This window comes from Lepidochelys kempii, chromosome 6, assembly GCF_965140265.1.
Source record: "Lepidochelys kempii isolate rLepKem1 chromosome 6, rLepKem1.hap2, whole genome shotgun sequence".
Lineage (NCBI taxonomy): Eukaryota > Metazoa > Chordata > Testudines > Cheloniidae > Lepidochelys > Lepidochelys kempii.
The window spans coordinates 93102828-93122112 of NC_133261.1; the positions used below are offsets into that span (position 1 = coordinate 93102828).

Consider the following 19285-nt stretch of genomic DNA (forward strand, 5'->3'; position numbering starts at 1 on the left):
GAGCTCAGGGGCCAGGTAGGACGGTCCTGCAGGCCAGATGTGGCCCAGATGTGGCCCATGGGCCGTAGTTTGCCCACCTCTGTTCTACTATGTCAGTTGGAAGTCCACTCTACCTGATCACTAGTCCCTTTGTAAAATAAGCTCTCCTTCAATTTTTTTTACACGTGTTCCCTCTGCTTACCCCACAATTCCTAGTTGTGGTCTATTGCACACCCTCAACTAGATCCTCAAGTTTTGGTTTTAATATAACACTTGATACACTAAATCACTGAAACAACCACCAACACCCACTCAATTAAGGAATTGGGTTAACAGAAAAGTCACATGATAGATTTACCTTTAGGTGCTATAGGAACACTAACATTTTGATACATCTGCCTCTCCCATACTATTTATTGACTTGTTACTACATGCTGTCCCCTTTATTATGAGCTTTCTTCAAGTAAAATGATGCAGCTTGGATACCTCTTTAAACATGCAGTAACTTGCACTTTATGAAGTGACAGCACAACATTCATGGACATCTGTAATGTACTACTGATGTAAGCTTTTAGATCTTTTTACTACTACTACATGTGAGGCAGGCATTATGCTGCTGTTCCAGTCTTGGAGGCTCCAGTCCTGATCTGCATCTCCTGCTACTGTAGTCTAGGGCTGTAAGGTTCACCAGGTCTCAAACTCAGGCCCACCGAGCTGCCAGACAGTAGATACCTCCATGCTGCCACCCAGCAGCAGATATAACCAGCCTGCATTCCACAACCCATGACCCGCTGTGGACACACCATGGGAAGTCCTGCCTCAAGGGGTCTGACAGGCAGCAGCCTCATGGCTCTTGATTATATAAACCCAAGTGGCATTCCAGGAAGCATCCATGCAACAGCATGGATCTCCAGGAGCTGCTATGACCATTTCTGCTCCTTGCTTTTGAACTCCTGGCTTTGACCTCACCTCAATTTGATTCTTACTTACCTCCTCACCCAAACCCTGAACCCTGACTTGGACTCCAATCATTGGTATCGATCCTGACCTGGAACTTGACTATGAACTCCACTTCGCTCTGCCTCAGGTTTGACCCTATTCTAACCCTTTGCCCTGACTGCCCATGTCAGGTTCCTGACATGGGCCTGCCCCATAGCAGGGGCCTGCATTTATAATGAATTTTGTATTGGTTTTTGAAATGTGGACCAATACCCACTAGGAACAAGGTTTAATCATTGGGCATATCTGACTCCCTGCTAGCACAGATCATGTGCCTGAACTTTGCCCAGCTGAGGGACTCATAGGTAACCAATCAGGAGTCTGAAGGCTACACCAAATTGGCATAACAAAGCATATTACACATATTACAACTGGTCTCATCTTTTATATGAAGGTATGGTCTGTGAAGACTACCAGTGTTAGCAAGCAATGCTTCATCTTCATCCAAATGGCTCTTCTTCACTTCCATGGGCACTGTACTTACACATATTCACCATTTAGACTGAGGTGAAGAAATGCCTGCTGGGACTTGTAGCCCTTCTGTATTAAAATTGAGGATGGCCATAGGTTGTACTGCAGAACACATCGAATCATAGAATATCAGGGTTGGAAGGGCCCTCAGGAGGTCATCTAGTCCAACCCCCTGCTCAAAGCAGGACCAATCCCCAGTTTTTTCCTCGGATCCCTAAATAGCCCCCTCAAGGATTGAACTCACAACCCTGGGTTTAGCAGGCCAATGCTCAAACCACTGAGCTATCTCTCCCCCCCGCATGGCACCACTGAAACTGGTCTAGCCCCTATTTTGTAACACTCATTTAAACTTCATGCCACAGCTTTATATCTGTGTAAAGGGGGGAAATAAAAATACAAAAGTGAAAAGAACAAGACTTTGAAAGAAGGAGTTATTTATTACAAAACCAAAGTCCAAACTCTACCTCTGATTTTCTGTGAATTTCTTTACAAAATCCATTTTTAGTTCAAGGGAAGCTCTCTCCCATCCTTTTACACTGCATTTAGTATACCACGCTGCTCTGCAATTGAAGAGAATCAGGAGCCAGCAGTCAAATAATACATGTATAGAGACATACACAAAAACAACCAAAATACGTTAATATTAGCAGCATTAGTAAGGTTAATAATGCGGAAGGATAGGGTCACAAAAGAAGCCCATCATCACTTTACCTCCAAACTTCTATTCAGTTCTGGGTATATTTTCCAGGATAGAGCCTAGATCACTCCCTTAATATGACAGGGTAAACCTGCCTGCCTAACTTTTAGGAGTCTACATAAATAAAATAGCAATGGCGCCTTCAGTATAATATCCCCCCTTAGCTCCCTCCCAAAAAGTATGTGCAACAGTCAGTAGCCCTTGACCCCCAAACACAGAGTATGAAGTGTATTTCAGAAAGAAAGTAACACAGGGACAGCCATATGGCTTGGCTTACTGCCATGGAGACAGATCCAGTTCGGTCCTGGTTTCTTGCTTTTCAAGGCTGCTTAAAGGGGCTGGGCATGTTGTGGACATAGCATCATCTCCTATCTTTCCCCCCTCAAGGAGAAAGCGCCTTATGATGCTCTAACACTCCTCAGCTCCCTCCCCGCCATGACATACACCTGACCAGTTAGGAAGGGTCATTTGCTCTGAAGGGGGAAGTCCCATCCAGGTGCCCCAGCTGATGATACAGGGCAACCATAGAAGGATGCTCAGGGTCCAGCAGGGACATAAGAGAAAAGAAGGGGTATTCTAGTGGTGCATAGCACACAGCTCATGTACCCACTGCTGGTTATTGCTTCCAGAGACCAAGTCACATGGGCATGACCCTGGAAGGGAAGCCACCAGGTCTGCCAACATTTGAGAGTTATGAATAGGAAGATTTTGGAAGAAAATACAGGCACACCTTTCAGCTCCACTGAAAAACACTGGATGAGACCCCCAGAGGCACAAACAAGAGGGACAGTCGGCAGGAGTCCCACCCTTTGAACTCTCTCTGCTGATGCAGTTAAAGAAGTCAGTTATTACAGCTTTTTATTACAAGGCCTTTGCCATGAGTGCATTTGCCAGGCATTCTGTGCCTTGAGGACATGGCAGCTCAGCCCAACTCTGGTCCAGGCTCTTCTGGAAACTGGATGCACATCCAAAGAGCTCAGTTATTAGTGGACCAGCCTAGAAAGGAGTACAGGACTCTGGGAGGGGGGGGGAAGGGCAGAAGGGGATATAAAAAGCTGGATCATATTAATTTGTTCTGAGCGTCAGTAAAACAAACCATTCAATTAAGGCTTCAAAAGAAATTATCTGCAGATAAGACTGATGCTGGCTTTCCTGCTAGCGGATCTGGGGATAGGTGCATCACATAGTGATGATGAACTGCAGACATGTTTATTTGCGAGTCTTCCAGGGCTGCCCCAGCAAAGGCACTTTCAGGACCACAACTCTGTCCCAGAGACATGAGCTCCTAGCTCTGTGGAATTAATTCAGTCATTGCTGCTGGACTGGGCATGCATGCCCCTGCAGTGATTGCCAACAGAACCTCTGTTCAGGTAAATGGAATGCCTAAAATAAGTTGGATATGCTGAACTCAAGCCCTTCTTTGTATCCTCCAAAGACTGGAGAAGTGAAAACAGTTTTACAGTATAAATCTGAGGAAAGAGCAGGAATGGGAATTTTGAAGCCTGCAGATGTTTACATTTTGGCTCCACAGATTGACTTCGATGACCTCCCCAACAATAATGGATGGCTGCCTGGGAAACCTCACAGGGAGCAGCTGCTCCAGACAGCAGCATCTTCTGGCCTGTGAAAGCACCGCTAGCTGTTTCCACATGACTGGGGAAGGGGACAAATGACTTGTCCTCAAGATGAACCAGTGCTCATTCCACAGTCAGGAATGCCAGACTGAACTGAACTAGTGTTTATCAAGACCTAGAACCCAAGCAGAAAGTCTACAGATGATCTTGTGGAGACCTCTGACTAAACAGAGGCAATGTAGAGCAATAGCTCCCTCCTCAAGACAAGGGTCAGTTTCACTGCACCCACTGCTTCAAATCTGCACAGCTCTGGAAAGTGTGTCCTAGCTTAAATGCTGCTGCAGTGCCAGTAGAAGCAGCACAAATTAATAGATTTTGTAGGTCTCACAAACACACTGTTGTTTTGTTCTCAGTGATGGCCTGGTGAATTTTTCAAGAAATAGATATTTAGGGTCAGATCCTCAGCTAGGGTAAGACAGCATAGCTCTGCTGAAGACAAGGGAACAATATCAATTTGCACCAGCTGAGGACCTGGCTCTTAGAATTCAGAGGATGAACCCCCCCAGGCTGTACCCATTTTAAAAAGCTAGTTATTAATGTCCAAGTGCAATCCTTTTAATACCCTAACTCAAGAGTCTGGTCATGGGCTGTTCATTATTGTGGGACAACTAGATTTTTTTTTTTTGGTGTGTCCTCAGATGCGGACAGTGGGATGCACAGGGGCCAAGAAGTGGGTTAGCTCTTCTGCCAGTCAGAAACTTCCAGTGAGAGGCATCCAAACTCCCAGCACCAAAGACAAGCAGCCTCTTGTTTGTACTGAAACTGAAGTTGACCTGGGCACAAAAAGCTGGAAGGGAGAGTGAGTCAGGTAGTGTTTTCAGCTAGCCAACTCAAGCTCCCCACAAATCTGAAGCAGACCTATTAGTGCAGCAGAGGAGACAGGAACAATGACCAAGGAGAGGCCCAGCTTTCTCATGTTACTCCTGAAGTTCTTACTGCTCCACTTCCTCAGCAATAGAGGTTGCTAAATCAACATTTTGACTTAGCTAAAAGGTCCTATGATAGCAAAGATGTGTGAACCACCTTTGGGACCATCCTACATAGGTACCTACTGATTTCTTACTTCTCAGTAGCAAGGGACTGGTTTGCTGCCGTTCATGTCTATATATTATTACTGGGTCTTCAGTGTTTGGGGGTATTTTGCATCTCAATCCACCCCTTACATGAGCCCCTGGCACTTCCTCCCATTGGCAGTGGGACTTCTGCAGGAAAAATCTACTCTCATGACAACACAGTATTAAGCTGATGTTCTTACTGGCAATAGAAGATACCCAATAACATTATTAAAAATAAGGCAGTGTAATGCCTGCCTATCATATTACCACCTGTTTATAATCCGTTGCTGTTTTTCCACATGTCAAACTAAACAGGATTTGGTGATGTTTTCAATACTCTCCCTGATCCTTCTTTCCTACATATCATCTCTGAGCAGCCTTGACTAAGCCAGGGGGGAGCACTTCCTACCACAGTAAATAGAAAGAGATATTCAAACCCAGCAGTTAATTACAGTAATGACCCACCATGGACTGTCAGCAGGTGATTAACTCAAAATCTTTAGCAAAGGCAAAGGCAAAGGCCAAAACCACTTGAGCTAGTACCAGTAGTAGGCTCCTATCTTATATGTGGACTGGCCTCTGGAGGCGGATATGACATACTGAGCCAGCATGTTACAATAGCAAGCAGCTGCCTAACTGAACATTCCTACATTTCCCCTATTAAAGTGACAGCAGGTCTGAACTGAGCCTCAGCCCAGCATACAGCACAGCCATCCAGCCTGGTCTGGAGATGTTAGCACTATCTCTATACCAACAGCCTTTCATGTTCCAGATAACCCATTAGAATCCATGGAGAGTGGAGAGGGAGTATAGCAGAACTCATCTATAAACTCAGACACACTCACCTGTTACTGATACTCACCCAATACATATTCAGGAGCAGGACTGAGAGGCAAAGCAGGGAATCTGAAATGAAGGGCTTGATCTCCTTGATACATATGAAAAATTGCCTCGCAAACCTTGCTCCCTCAAAGGACACACACAGCTGGGACTCAAGACAGTTTGTTTTGGATGCTACAGGGCAGTAGTAGTGAACTGAGGGGAAAGAAGAGGAACAAAAGGAACAAAGGAATAGATACCTCATTAAAAAGCTTCCCCACACCTGTTCAAGGACCAGGTCCCTTCCCATCCACCCCCACTGCCTGTGAAAGGATCGATTCAGCATCAGAGAGCTCTCTTCACCAGACAAGCAAAGAGTTTTTGTTCTGGTTTCTCTCTCTCCCTCCACTCCCCGCTTCTCATTTGCCTGGCAGTTTATCATAGTAACAAGAAGTGCAGTTTCCTGTTGGAAAAAAACTGCCTTCAGCAGAGGAATATTAGTGGTTAAATACCCCAGAACTAGCAGCAGGCTTTGCAGAGTCCAGTGACCGCTAAGCTTTAGCATCCTCTCACAAAGCCGTTATTGGCAGTAGAACTGCTGGTATTAAAGGATGAATGACAGCTGTCAGCAAGGGTTCCCTATCAGTGCATCCCCAAAGAGGCTGGCCCTTACATCAAAGAACCCAAGACAAGCAATAAAAGAAACCTGCTGCTCCCACTGCAATTATCTTTGGAGCGTCTTAGCATCTTCTAACAGAAGTGCAAGACTGATGAACTGGAACTGTCTGGCTCTGAGCTGTCATGAGGTTTGCCAGTTAGCTACACAGTGATTATTATAAGTGGTTACAGGTGGCCTGAAAGCAAGGGGACATGCAAGTATAAACCATCTCCACTTCTTCTGTTTGCAAAGGGCCTGGGAGACAGGCAAGGCACAATGGCTTATGGAGGTTTCAAGCCACTGAGAGACTTTCAGTTCGGCCAGGTATTAGAAACACAGCATCAGATCAGTGAAATGCAAATGGCTAGGACAGGGCGGTCCCCAGACATTCTCCAAAATATATATAAAACATCACCAATAAAAGTTATTAAATATGAAAAGATCCTTAATGTCTCAGGACACTGTGCTTTCTATAGTCAGTTCTTTCTTGCAATCAAGTGATTTTCATATGAGCAGAGACAAAAAGACGGACGTGTGCAACTTTACCCTCCAACAGATATAAACACATACATCCTCCAAATCACACCAGTGTGGCTGCTGGACAGGCCAAAGCATGACTGTAAAGAATTCTAAGACACATTGCTCGGAGGACCCAGGTCTTCTTTCTGAGCAGTAGCTGGCCTCAGAAATGGAATCTACTGGACCTATGGCTGGAGTCTTACTCCGAGGGTCTTTCTTGTGGTCACCCTCTGCCAAGACTCAGACTATGCAAATCAGTGATGAGATAGTGGACTGCTATGGGGAGCAGATTCCCCAGAGTTCTCCAGAGTGGTGCTTCACAGCCATTTGCCTCAAAGTACCCATGAATCAGCTTGACACTTGATAGTTCTTGTGTTTCTTATTCCCTTGTTCAGGCTCCTGCCGGCTCTAGAACTCCCACGATTCCAGCCACCTGAGTCCTGCCATTGGGCTGTTGGGATCTGAAGCCATAGGTCCCACCATCCCATAGGACAGGGGATGGAAGAGGTAGAAGCTGTGGAAAGGATCAACACACCTGTCAAGGTCTGATTAACTGCTCAGTACCAAGGTCACAGAAACAGCTGAGTCATGTGGATTACCTATGGGAGTTTCCATTTGGGCTGCTCTAGATTCCATTTGAGGCCCACTCCCTCCTGCTCAACAACATTAATACAGCCAGGTTCGTGGCCTTACCATGGGTGGGATGGGATTGGGAAGCCTATAAACATGTTTAATCAATACATTTTTAAAGTATAGCATAGATCGATGGTCTGGCACCATGTGGGGTGGGGATCAGAGTCTGTATCTGCTGAGCGGTGGGGAAAAAGGGAGCCAGTCCACCTGACAGCATTTGTACCAACTGAGCTCCGGGGTTAAACAAAGAGACTGCCTGTAATGAAAAGGTTTCTGCAAACTCATTACCAGGAGATAGACAAAAGCTGTCAAAGCTGAATCTGGTTCATATGAAGGGTTCAGCGCTGAGTTTGTTGCTATCCGAGAGTTTAGCAGAGGACAAAAAGGGGAAAGGAGCTGAGAGAGTGAAAAGTTAAAACCAACATGTGTCAAGGAGCCAACGCTTCCATGATACAGCCGATGTTGTTTTACATACAGAAGCAGCTCAGCTTCTGGCTCTCTCTCACCTGTACACAATGAGCAGCATCAGTGCCAGAGTCCCATATGTATACACCCTCCTCCCCACGGAGCAGGACAGGCGCCCAGCACAGAACTTCAGCAATGTGTCCCATGTAATTCCTAGGAGAAGATAATAAAATTAATAACTAGAGACACCATGCTGGAAGCCAGGAGACAGATGCAGGCTATATTTGATACATTCAGTCATAAACGAATGCTGATAAAGCTCTATATGAACAAAGGATCAATTCTGTTTTTAAAAGTCTGATTTCTTATTGACCCTTAGCAGAAGAAATGAAGCTTTCTATCTCTAGAAATTTGGTTTTCCCAACATTCCCACTGGAATAAAATATTTTAGATTAGTCCTGACAGAGGTATCAGACCGCAAAATTACATAATTCCAATTACCATCTTGCTTCTTCTGCCCCCTCTATTTCAAGTGCAACATGATTTTAGTAGCTGAAGGCTCATGTACTACCAGGGTCAGTGATTAATGCTTTATACCATTTGAGAACAGGGACTTCCAGTTTACAGAGCCATAAAGCTTTATATCTTAGTGGTCTGAAGACAGAGACTGCTAAAAATAATGTTGGAATTGAAATGGATTATTTTAATGTATCATTTGTATTACAGTAGTGTCTAGAGGTCCCAGCTGAGATCAAGGCCCCATTACAAAGCACTATACAAAAACACAGTAAGAGCCAGTCCAAATCCTGAAGAACTCTAACCAGACAAGATACAGAAAGGGATCTAACAGAGTCAAGGGGAGGTGAAATGACTCACCCAAGTCACATAGCAAGAAAGTGGCAAAGCATGGAAAAGAAGCCAGGTCTCCTAAATCTCGGTCCAATACCCTATCCATTAGCACAGCAGCCTCTCGGAGGTCAAATCAAGATGGTAATCCAAATGACACAATTGTATAGGGTTCGATGTCTTAAGCAGCTAGGGTTAAAAACACTTTTGAACCAGTATACATGTCCAAGCACTAGCCCTGAACCAGAGATCCGAAAGAAAAAACTTGATTTCTTAGTTATGTCACTTTAAAAATACCCCTTCCAACTCAGCTCCCCTACTATTCCCCTCTACCTTCAGGGTCTCTGCTTTGCAGTATTTACCTGTCAACATGCTAGAGAAAAGCATGGCAGGAAAATAATGATGAAAGTAGAGGACTCTGCCCATCATGAAGAAAGGGAGGTAATGGAGGAGCCAGCCCAGCATGATCTTCCCTCCACTATGTAGCAAGACTTCGGAGAGCTCTGAAACACAAACACACACTTCAGTAGATGAAACTTCACAACCCTGGCTACTCTTTCAAACCTCAGCACCAAGGAGGCAGAGTATGAATAGCAGTAAGATTGGTAGGAACAGGCTTAGCAGGTCTACGTTCCAAGTGTAGGCCTGGGATCTAATCAAACCCAGCACCCCTCCCCATATTAAACCAGCCTTGGATGAAACTCAGGGAGATCAGCACTAAAACTGACAAAAAAGAATGATTTGCTGCAGATAAAGCATCCCCACCTCTGGAATGTCCCTAACAAGAGTGTTAACCACCACGGTTTTAAAGTAGAGACACCCGGGCACTGGGAAGTTTTAGGGAGGATACAGAGGGAGACTTAACAAATGGCATAAGATAAGTTTTGATCAGTAAATTTATGCTGACCACCTGCACAAACAGAGAAGGTCACAAGTTACAATTTGGACATGAAAGATAAAAGGTAAAAAATGCAGGCAGGAAGGAGGACACATAGGTGCCAGTGTGTAATTGGTTACAATTTTTGTTACTTGGGGGTGTGGGATAATGTGATAGGAAATAGCTAGTTTTACCTATATAATGTAAGTGAAAATCGATACTCTTTGGGAATCAACTCTGGACTGCAGTACAACAAGAAACTGCAAGACATTGTACCCTCTGCATGACTGTGACATGCAGAGACATCGCTGGCAACCCCCAGACAAGTGGATCCTGACTGGCCATTGGGTAAAATTTGTCTATATATTTGGAGTGGTGAGCATAATAGATTTGCTTGGTATGTGTATTCTCTGTGTGTTGCTAATAAATAGATGTTTAGAGCACAGCAGGGTAAGGCTCTTTCACTGGGAAAAGGTCCTGCAGACTCGTAGAGCTCTTGGCCCTGTGGGTAAAGGCAGGTACTTAACCTGACCAGGTTTCTCCCTCAGCCGCATGGGTAAGAGTAGGTTACTTATGCCCCGAACCCTTGGAAGGGAAAGGGTGGGCATGCCTAAATTGACTGGGTGACACCTTGAGCCCTCAGTAGGGTACAGGCAGGGTGCCCCAGATTGTGCAGGTAACACAAGGTTACCCACAATATCCCACCTGTATTATTCATGCAGAAAATGTATCACACAGAAATACCTACCAATAGTGTCTTCCTCAATGAATAAAGAGAAGGAGTACTTGTGGTACCTTAGAGACTAACCAATTTATTTGAGCATAAGCTTTCGTGAGCTACAGCTCACTTCATTGGATGCATACTGGGATTTGATTTCTAGGATTCTCTCTGGAGTAGCTTGACAGCCACCCTGATCCCCACTGTTAGCCCATTCCCTGGAAAGGAATGTGGTCTAGTATTTAGAACCAGGGGAACAGGGCAGGAGACCTGGATCCTATTTCCAGCTCAGTCAATAACTCACTGTAGGTATGTCTACACTGCGATAAAAAATGTGAAGTACCAAGTCTCTGAGCCTGGGCCAGCTGACTTGGGCTTGCAGGGCTCAGGCTGCAGGACTAAAAATTGTAATGTAGACATTTGGGCTCAGGCTGAATCTTTGGCTCTGAGACCCTCCCCACTCACAGGGTGTCAGAGCCTGGGCTCCAGTACTTTTAAATTGCAATTTTTTGACCCCTGAACTGATCTATGTCAGCCACAGCCATGCCACGGGTCTTTCATCACAGTGTAGACGTAACCTCAGTGACTTTAGCTAAAATCACTTCACCTTTCTGTACCTCATTTCCTACCCAATAATCTGTAAAATGGGGGAAACGCTGATCTATGTCAGAGGGATGTTGTGAGACTGGATTCCTTAGGGTTTGTGAAGTGCTTTGTAACCTGTGGATGGAAGAGGCTAAGGAAGGAGAAAGGGCTGTTAATATCCTCCTCCTAGTACCCTCTCTCTCTGTCAGCTCCCTAATGGGCACTAGCTAGCATTTCTCCTTTCAACACAGATGTGTAATATTAATACAGCACATATCACACAGCCATGAACCAGAGAGGGATCCAGTTGATCCATCCCTCTTGGGGCCAATGTAGGATTGCTCCCTACAGGATTTTTGCTAGAGCATTGTCCAGTCCAGTTTTACATGACTCGAGGAATGGGGCTTCCTGCATTTTTCCTGGGAAGACTGTTCCATAGTTTTGTATATCTCAGTGTCAGGATGATTTTCCTGATATTTAGCCTAAATTTACCTGGTTTTTAATTTCATCCCACTCCTCTTAGTTACAACCCCTTGGACTAATATGAACAATTCTTAAAAACAGACTTTAAATCAAGGCTGATGTCCTTCTAAAAGATATGCTTGAATTCAACTGAAATGTGTTGGGCTAGATGAGATATCAGAGTTAAATCTATACCCTGTGTTATGCAGGAGGTCAGAAAAGATTTTCATAATGGCCCTTTACAGCCTGAAAAAACTGTTAATTCCTCTCCCCTTCCTTGGCATTTACATCCTTCCAAGTATAAGATTTAGCATTTCTATAGCATTATACATTTTAAATAGTTGTACTCATTGCTGTCATGTTCCTCTTGAACACATTTTGTTCAATTTCTATGTGGTCTGATGTTCCACAGCAGAGAGAGAATGAGCTTTCCTGCAACAGGAAACCAGGATGACAAACCATCACAACAGTGAAGCCTAGAAATGCAGTAGGGTAGGAGAGCTGGACTTACCTTTGAGTTCAGCTGTCAGCTGAACTCCCCTCTTCATGGCCACAATAGCGCAAGTTACCATTAGGAGGTACAATCCAATAGTGACCAGATTCAGCCACCAGACCACCTGTGTGGGAAAGAGCAAAGGAGGAGATGGAAGTAGCAGAGTGCATAAGACATGATGGAAAGCTAACTGTAAACACAGAAGAGAAGGGGAAGAAAGCAGCTAGAGAAGAGGAAGGGCAGGGAGCCACTGTCTCTGGGAAAGCCAGGAGAAAACTAAATATTTGCTAAAGGAAGAAGTCACCTGTTTTGCAAAAATCCCCCACTTACCGGGTTCCCCAGCAAATAAACTCGATAATCTGTTTCGTTGACTCCAGAGAAACGCAGGCCCTGAGGAGGAACAGGGACAGGGTATCAGAGGAAATTAAAATGGGTTTGTGTCTACTGAGCCCACATCAACCTTCAAACTCACTGAGGCTCCCACAGAGAGTCAGCAGTGAGAAAGGTGAGAAGTTCCTTCTCGTGCCAACAAAAGGGTTATTTCAACAGCAGCTGAAGTGTAGTCCATGTATTTTAATAAAGAGATGCAGTCCCACAGCTCTGCAGTTTGCCCTCTGCCATACCCCTATCAAAAGCACTTACAATCACACAGGAAGGTGGATTTGTCAGCATACCTGGTAGTTGATGGGCCAGTGCCAAGGCTTGGATGTGACTTCATTCTCCTTTGGTTTGAGACCACTGTTTCCCTATAGGAGGTTGAGAAGAAAATTACAGTCAATAGGCAGTTGTGCTGCAAGTCCTGCATGGCAGCTCTCTGTCTAGGAAGGGCTTCTGAGGCATAGGAAGAATAATCCTGTTTCTGATATTTTCACATGTGTGCATAAGCAAACGCCCTAGGAAGGTTAAGCCTTTTCAGAAGCACCTAGATTTGAACGTCAGGCTTTGCTAGTGCTCCTACAAGCCCATTACTTTGCAGGAGATGAGCTCCTGAAAATCCCCACAACTATTTCACTTTATTGCAAGTCACATCCCTTTGCAATTACAAAGGCCTTACTCTGTTCTCTCATTACACCAGCATGCAGTGATGGCAAAAAATTTCCTGGGGACTGCTTCATACACCAGTAAGATACAGAGATGCCAGGCTGACCCACAAATCAGAATCAGAGACCAAGCTTAGGTCCCCATTCCACATACACTGCTTTGTATCTGGGAGCCTCTCCCTCTAATTGCACCAATTGTACACACACTGGAAAGACAACAACTCTGCTCTAAGGCTGTTAAACAACAAGAAGTAAGCCCACCATCTTCAGAGCACAGGTAAAGTATATTGGTTTGAATCTGAGACGTTCCCACTAAAATCCAGATATAAACCAAGCATTAGGCTCTATATCATCTAGAGAGAGAAGGGGCTGGGGAAGGAGCTTCACAGTAACTGCCAGCACTAAACCTGGCCCAAGATTTACATGAAGCAGTGACCTGTGAAGCAGCTAACACCTGATAGTAAATAAAGGATTAGATTTGGAGTCTGCATCCTCTAAAAGTATGCAAGCAACTTTCCATGCCTGATTATTTGTACCAGCAAAATGGCTAGCTGGTTATCTAATGCCCTAATCTGCATGCACACATCCAAGTGTACAGAACCTCAGAAATGAAAACCTGGACATGGAATATAAGAGGCCGTGATCTGAAAATTTGGTCAAAAGCATTGAATCGGTTTTCAAACAGTTCTCCTTTCACAGTTTCTACAAAAAAGTACACACAGAAAGCTACAGTAAGAATAGTACACAGTCAAGCACTCAAAATTCAGGAAATGCCAGAATTAATGTTGCCTATGCAACCTTCATTCAGGCCTCTTATGCATATGCATTACAATAATCTCTTTAATTACATGATCCCATATGTTTTTCACAGGACTTCTGTCACTGAAGCTGGCCATTAGGGGGAGTGGAGTCACACATTTTGCCAGTGGGTTTACAGCTATTGCTGGCAGCAGAGGAATGCTGAGACTCAGGAATCCTGGGTTCCAATGCAGGGTCTGAGGGGAGTGGAATCTAGTGATTAAGGACCATTCTGTATCTGCTCCTGCCAAGCCTAACCCCTTCTGCCTCTGGCCCCTCCTGTCTGTCCTCATCCCTGGCTCCCCACTGCCTTCCTTGACCCATTCCATTCCCCCTGCTCCACCACCCCTCAGCTCCATGTCTCATTACCTCACCCCACAGTTCACAGTTGCTCATCCCAGTTCCTACCATCCCATTGCTGTTCATCCCAGTCTTCCTGCTACTCTCTGAACCCCTGTCTCAGTCTCCCTCCCCACAAACCCCCACAGGTCTGGATCCTCACCCATCTGCAGATCAGTCAGGTTATTTTCTCCTCCCTGTTGCCTGGGTCAGCTGGGCACCAGCACATGAGAAAGAGTCTACCTCCTCTCAGTACTGATACCTAGTGCCACAGCAGCCCCTGGCACCCCGGAGGAGCAACTGCATGGAAAGTTCTGCTCAGGCCCTACCACCTCATGATGTGATTTTCATGGGGACAGCAACAGACATATCCCGGACACCAGGACAACAAACCCCCTACTAAATTTCAAGTCACTGCTCCAAATGATGGAGACAGTATTTGCCTCTCAATTAAATGATTTTAAGGGGTTTTTTTGTTGTGTTTTTTGCAAAATGGGGAAAAAATATTTTTTTCCCTCAAACTTCTGAGAAATGGCTGAATTACTTTTGCTGAAATCTTTCAGTAAAATTCAACCTAAGGCAGGCAGCTGGCATGGAAAATTTGAGCCAAAACAGTTAAAGTTTGCAAACTGAAAAAAGTCTTATAATCGAAAGTATCACTTAACTATAGGAGTTTTTCCCTCTGCCACCTGATACTTTGTGTACATAGATTTGTGCATGAATATATATACACACATGTGCTCCTACAGTGAATGTTGGTCATCCTCAATGCCTTTTGCTAGATGGAGTGTCAATCAAAGAGCATGATCTTGTCATCCTCTAGAAGCTGCATCCTAGAGCAGGGGTGGGCAAACTTTCTGGCCCAAGGCCCACATCAAGATGTGAAACCGTATGGAGGGCCGGGTAGGGAAGGCTGTGCCCCCGCAAACAGCCTGACCCCCGCCCCCTAGCCACCCCCTCCTACTTCCTGCCCCCTGACTGCCCCCCTCTGAACCCCCAACACATCCAACGCCCCCCCGATCCTTGTCCCCTGACCGCCCCCTCCCGGGACCCCCAGCCCCAAACCATGCCCCCCAGGACCTCACCCCTTATCCAACCCCCCCCACTCCTGTCACCTGACAGGCCCCCCAGGATCCCATCCAACCCCCCCTGCTCCATCTCCGAACTGCCCCGACCCCTATCCACACCCCGCCCCGTGACAGGCCCCCTGGGACTCCCATGCCCTAGCCAACCCCCCCTGTTCCCCGTCCCCTGACCTTCCCCCCCCCACCCCAGAACCTCCATCCCATCCAACCACCCCCTGCTCCCTGTCCCCTGATTGCCCCCCGGGACTCCCTGCCCCTTATCTACCCCCCCACCGCCCCCTTACCATGCTGCTCAAAGTGGCAGGAGTTCGCAGCCCCATTACTTGGACGGAGGCAGCCACGCTGCCTGCGTGGCGGCATAACTGCGGAGGAGGGGGGACAGCAGGAGAAGGCCTGGGGGCTAGCCTCCCCAGCCAGGAGCTCAAGGGCCGGGCAGGACAGTCCTGCAGGATGGATGTGGCCCGTGGGCCGTAGTTTGCCCACCTCTGTCCTAGAGGATACCTATAGCTTAAAATTACTACACAAATGTGAATGTTTCCCAGGTTACTACGAAGACCAAGTATTCTCTAGTTTTTTCTTCCCCAATTCTCTACTGCTGAGAACATGTGTGGAAGAAGCCAGATCTTAGCTATTTAAGAACTCAGCTACTCCTATAGGTTTTCCTTCACTCTGAAATAAGAGTCCTCATTTCAAGACAAGAAAATTATTTCCATGGAAACAGTTATGTTGATATTTCCCTATCTAAAACAATATTATAACTGGTTGCCATGGAAATTATTAGTATTAATAATGTTACTGAGCATTCCTAGAGCCCCTTTCATTTCAAAAGAGCTTTGCAAACACCACATTAGCCTCAGAGTCTTTTGTAAGGTCAGTATCATCCCCATTTTACAGATGGAGAAACTAAGGCACAGAAAGGAGAATAAACAAGGTCATACAAAACAGTCTCAGATGAGAAGACTACAAGAGCAGTCAAACTGAAGAAAAACAAATCTGCTTTTTTGCAAACATCCTCGGTGACAAAGAATGAGGGAAGAGGAAAGCAGAAAACAGAACATGGATGAGTTTTTTTAAACAATGGGTTTTTGTCTTTTTAAATTTTTCCATCAGATGTTCAAGTATCCCCAAGTGTTTATCCACTTACTTTTATGGCCTCCATAACTGCACTATCTGAGTGCCTCACAAGCATTAATGAGCTTATCTTTACAACTGTCCCATGAGGTAGGGAAGTATTAATATCCCTGTCTTACAGAAGGGAACATAAGGCACAGAGAGATTAAATGACTTGCCCAAGGTCACACAAAGTGTATGGAACAGCCAGAAACCGAACCTAGATCTTCCAAGTACCATTTTAGAACTTCAACCATAAGGCCATCCTTCTTCTCTAAGTATAAATCCTTGTAACCTATGGCAATATATATTCTGTCCTATCTTGACGGCTGCTATTCCCTGGACATCACAATACAGAATATTTCTTTTTAGCTCAAGAGTTAAAAAACAAACATACACATGACAATCTAGAAATAAAGCGACCCTACCCGGATCATAACCATATGGGACTCCAGCAGAATCTCTGGGAAGGAGGGTTTCAGAACATCCAGACTGATATTGGGCACTATGGAAAAGAAAACAAGTGAATTAGAAGCCTGTACATGCTACCTTCCTTTAATACATACACACACGATAAACTCTCTCCTCCTGTATCAAATCTGTGAGTAACCTTCTTCTGGTACCTCCTTGGTTCTCACTGCATTTCATTCATATTCTAAACACAGCCTCTTGCAGTCAAGAAAGTATCCCCAAGTGAATTTCACAACTGATCTACTCATTGATTTCCCACTGTACTTTCAGAAGCGCGAGAAACAGATAAAACTCCCTGAAATAAACAGTCTTTGTGTTTAAGCAGAAATAAGAGCCTCACTGTTCATAGACTATTCTTTATCCACAGATCAGCCATGAATGGGAAAATGCAAAATGCATGACAAAGGTAGAAGACTCTGGACCAAATGAACAGCTCAGAATTTATTTCTCTTGGGTTGAATATAGTACTTCTGAAAGGCTGCAAAATGTTAGCAGGTTTTAACAAGGCCAGAATCCAGCAAGTTGTGTGATAAAAATCAGGACGTTGAGTAACGCGCAAACCAAGCAGGCAGTGAATAAGGCTGTGACACAGGGGTCTAACTTTTGGATTGTGCTGGAGGGGCTGTGTGTCACAACTGGCATTCTCAACCCTATTCTTACCCCATGTCACAATTCTAGCAACCTCATTATTGGAATGTTCCTGGAAAAAAGAATGAGGCAAGTGTGGAATAGGGCAGTGAAGATCCTACACTTCCGAAAAATCATCTAAAAACTTCTACTGTACACTTGCATTCAGAATAGTCCCTTCAATTAAAAAGCTGGTAAGGTGGGGCTCAAAGTAAGTCTCATAGTGAAACATCAGTTACAACTTTAACTATCAAGTTGTGACCAGCTCTTCCATAATACTTCACACTTCTGCAGCTCCTGAGGATCTCCAAGTGGTTTATAAACATCATATCTCTCAATCCCACCATCCCCCTATTTTACAATACAGAAACTGAGGCAGAATGACTGGCCCAAGATCATGCAATAGGTCACTACCAGAGCTGGGACCAGAACCCAGGGATCCCAAACATTGAGTGCCTTGCTCTGACCTCTTGATAACCTCACTCTCTCCCCTTGAAACAAACAAGCCAACCTGCATATTGTCCAAGAGATTTCATCACTTACGCTTGGGATTGATGTGATCTTCAACATTCCAAAGGGCATTGGGAGTCTCCTTCACATATGGAGTGCAGGTGACTTCCACCTGTTCCCAGCCCCTGAGGAACAGCAGGACAGTCAGTTACCTACCTCCCGAAGGAGAGCCACTATTTACAATTCACAAAAAGAAAAGGAGTACTTGTGGCACCTTAAAGACTAACAAATATATTAGAGCATAAGCTTTCGCATTCAAATTGTACTTGTGGCACCTTAAAGACTAACAAATATATTAGAGCATAAGCTTTCGCATTCAAATTGACATTCCTCCCCCAAGTCTAGCTACCAATTAGCACCAATTGCAGCATCCAACCTAACAGATTCATTTCTGTGTACCCAGAAGTCCTGCCTTATCAGAGCATAAACAGAAACTGGACTGGATTTGAGGCTTGTCTAAGGTCACAAGACTGCTGTATATATGAAGATCAACACTTCCATGTTGGGGTTCCTCAAATTAGGTACCGAAATCCATATTTAGGTACATAAATATGTGGCTTGATTTTCAGAGGAGCTGAGTATGTGGAGCTCCCAACAACTTCAAGTCAACTTTTAGATTCTCCCCAGGAAAAGCAGTCACCATTACCTTAAAAGTCACTTCATACCTAGAGCAACTCCATTACAGAAACAAAGGAATTGCCATAGTGGATGAGACCAATCGTTCATTTAGTCAATTATACTGTCTCCAAAATGGCCAGTACTAGATGCTCAGAAAGAAAAATACAATACCCTTAAGTGGGAAACTACAGAACAACCTCCATATAGGTAGGGTGACCATATTTCCCTATGCTGAATACGGGACACCTGGTAAAATTACTTGTATTCAAGCAAGTTCAACAGCAATCAATCGTATAGCTGTTCAAATTAACATCAAGTTGACTGAGCCCATTAAAAAGAAATACTGCGTAGTTGGATTCTTTTTATTTACCTTCTTATCTTTAAGGCTTTAGGATGACACACACACCCCTACCCCCCCCACACACACACACGGGGAGGGGTAACACACATACACTGCCCTCCAGGCTTGACTGGGCCCCCAGGACAGACCCGCCTCTCCTGGAACCTGGCACTGTGTCTTCCCGAGGCAACACGTGGGAGGGCATGCAGGGTCACATGCGCCCCCTCCCCAGATTTCTGCCAGGGTTCACACCAGAATGTGGCCAGCAGTAGTCTTTCAGCACTGTGCAGGAGGAAAGGGACGGCAGCTGCTTCCAGCCACAGGGGAGGAGGAAACTGGGAAGGGGTGACCTGGCCTGTGTCTTTGCAGAGCTCATCTCTTCCCCCACCCCTACCGCTCCTGTGTGGCTGGAACCAGCTTGTCCCTTCCTGCCCACACAGTGTCAAAAGGCAGCTAACACCTCCAGGCTGCTGCTGGCAACCGACATAACCCAGCCG

At 45.2% G+C, this 19285-nt stretch overlaps 1 protein-coding gene across 1 annotated transcript in view; it reads right to left on the minus strand.

Moving 5' to 3' along the window:
- Positions 1 to 1866: 1866 nt before the first annotated feature.
- Positions 1867 to 19285, minus strand: part of POMT2 (protein O-mannosyltransferase 2) — a 48971-nt gene continuing 31552 nt past the window's right edge. The window contains exons 14-21 of the mRNA XM_073349282.1: positions 17864 to 17955; positions 16651 to 16727; positions 12525 to 12596; positions 12181 to 12240; positions 11869 to 11974; positions 9078 to 9218; positions 7971 to 8082; positions 1867 to 7345 (exon numbers count right to left, since the gene is read on the minus strand). Of these exons, the coding sequence (XP_073205383.1) occupies positions 7240 to 7345; positions 7971 to 8082; positions 9078 to 9218; positions 11869 to 11974; positions 12181 to 12240; positions 12525 to 12596; positions 16651 to 16727; positions 17864 to 17955 (766 nt within the window). The 3' untranslated portion in view covers positions 1867 to 7239. The remainder of the gene's footprint in view (positions 7346 to 7970; positions 8083 to 9077; positions 9219 to 11868; positions 11975 to 12180; positions 12241 to 12524; positions 12597 to 16650; positions 16728 to 17863; positions 17956 to 19285) is intronic.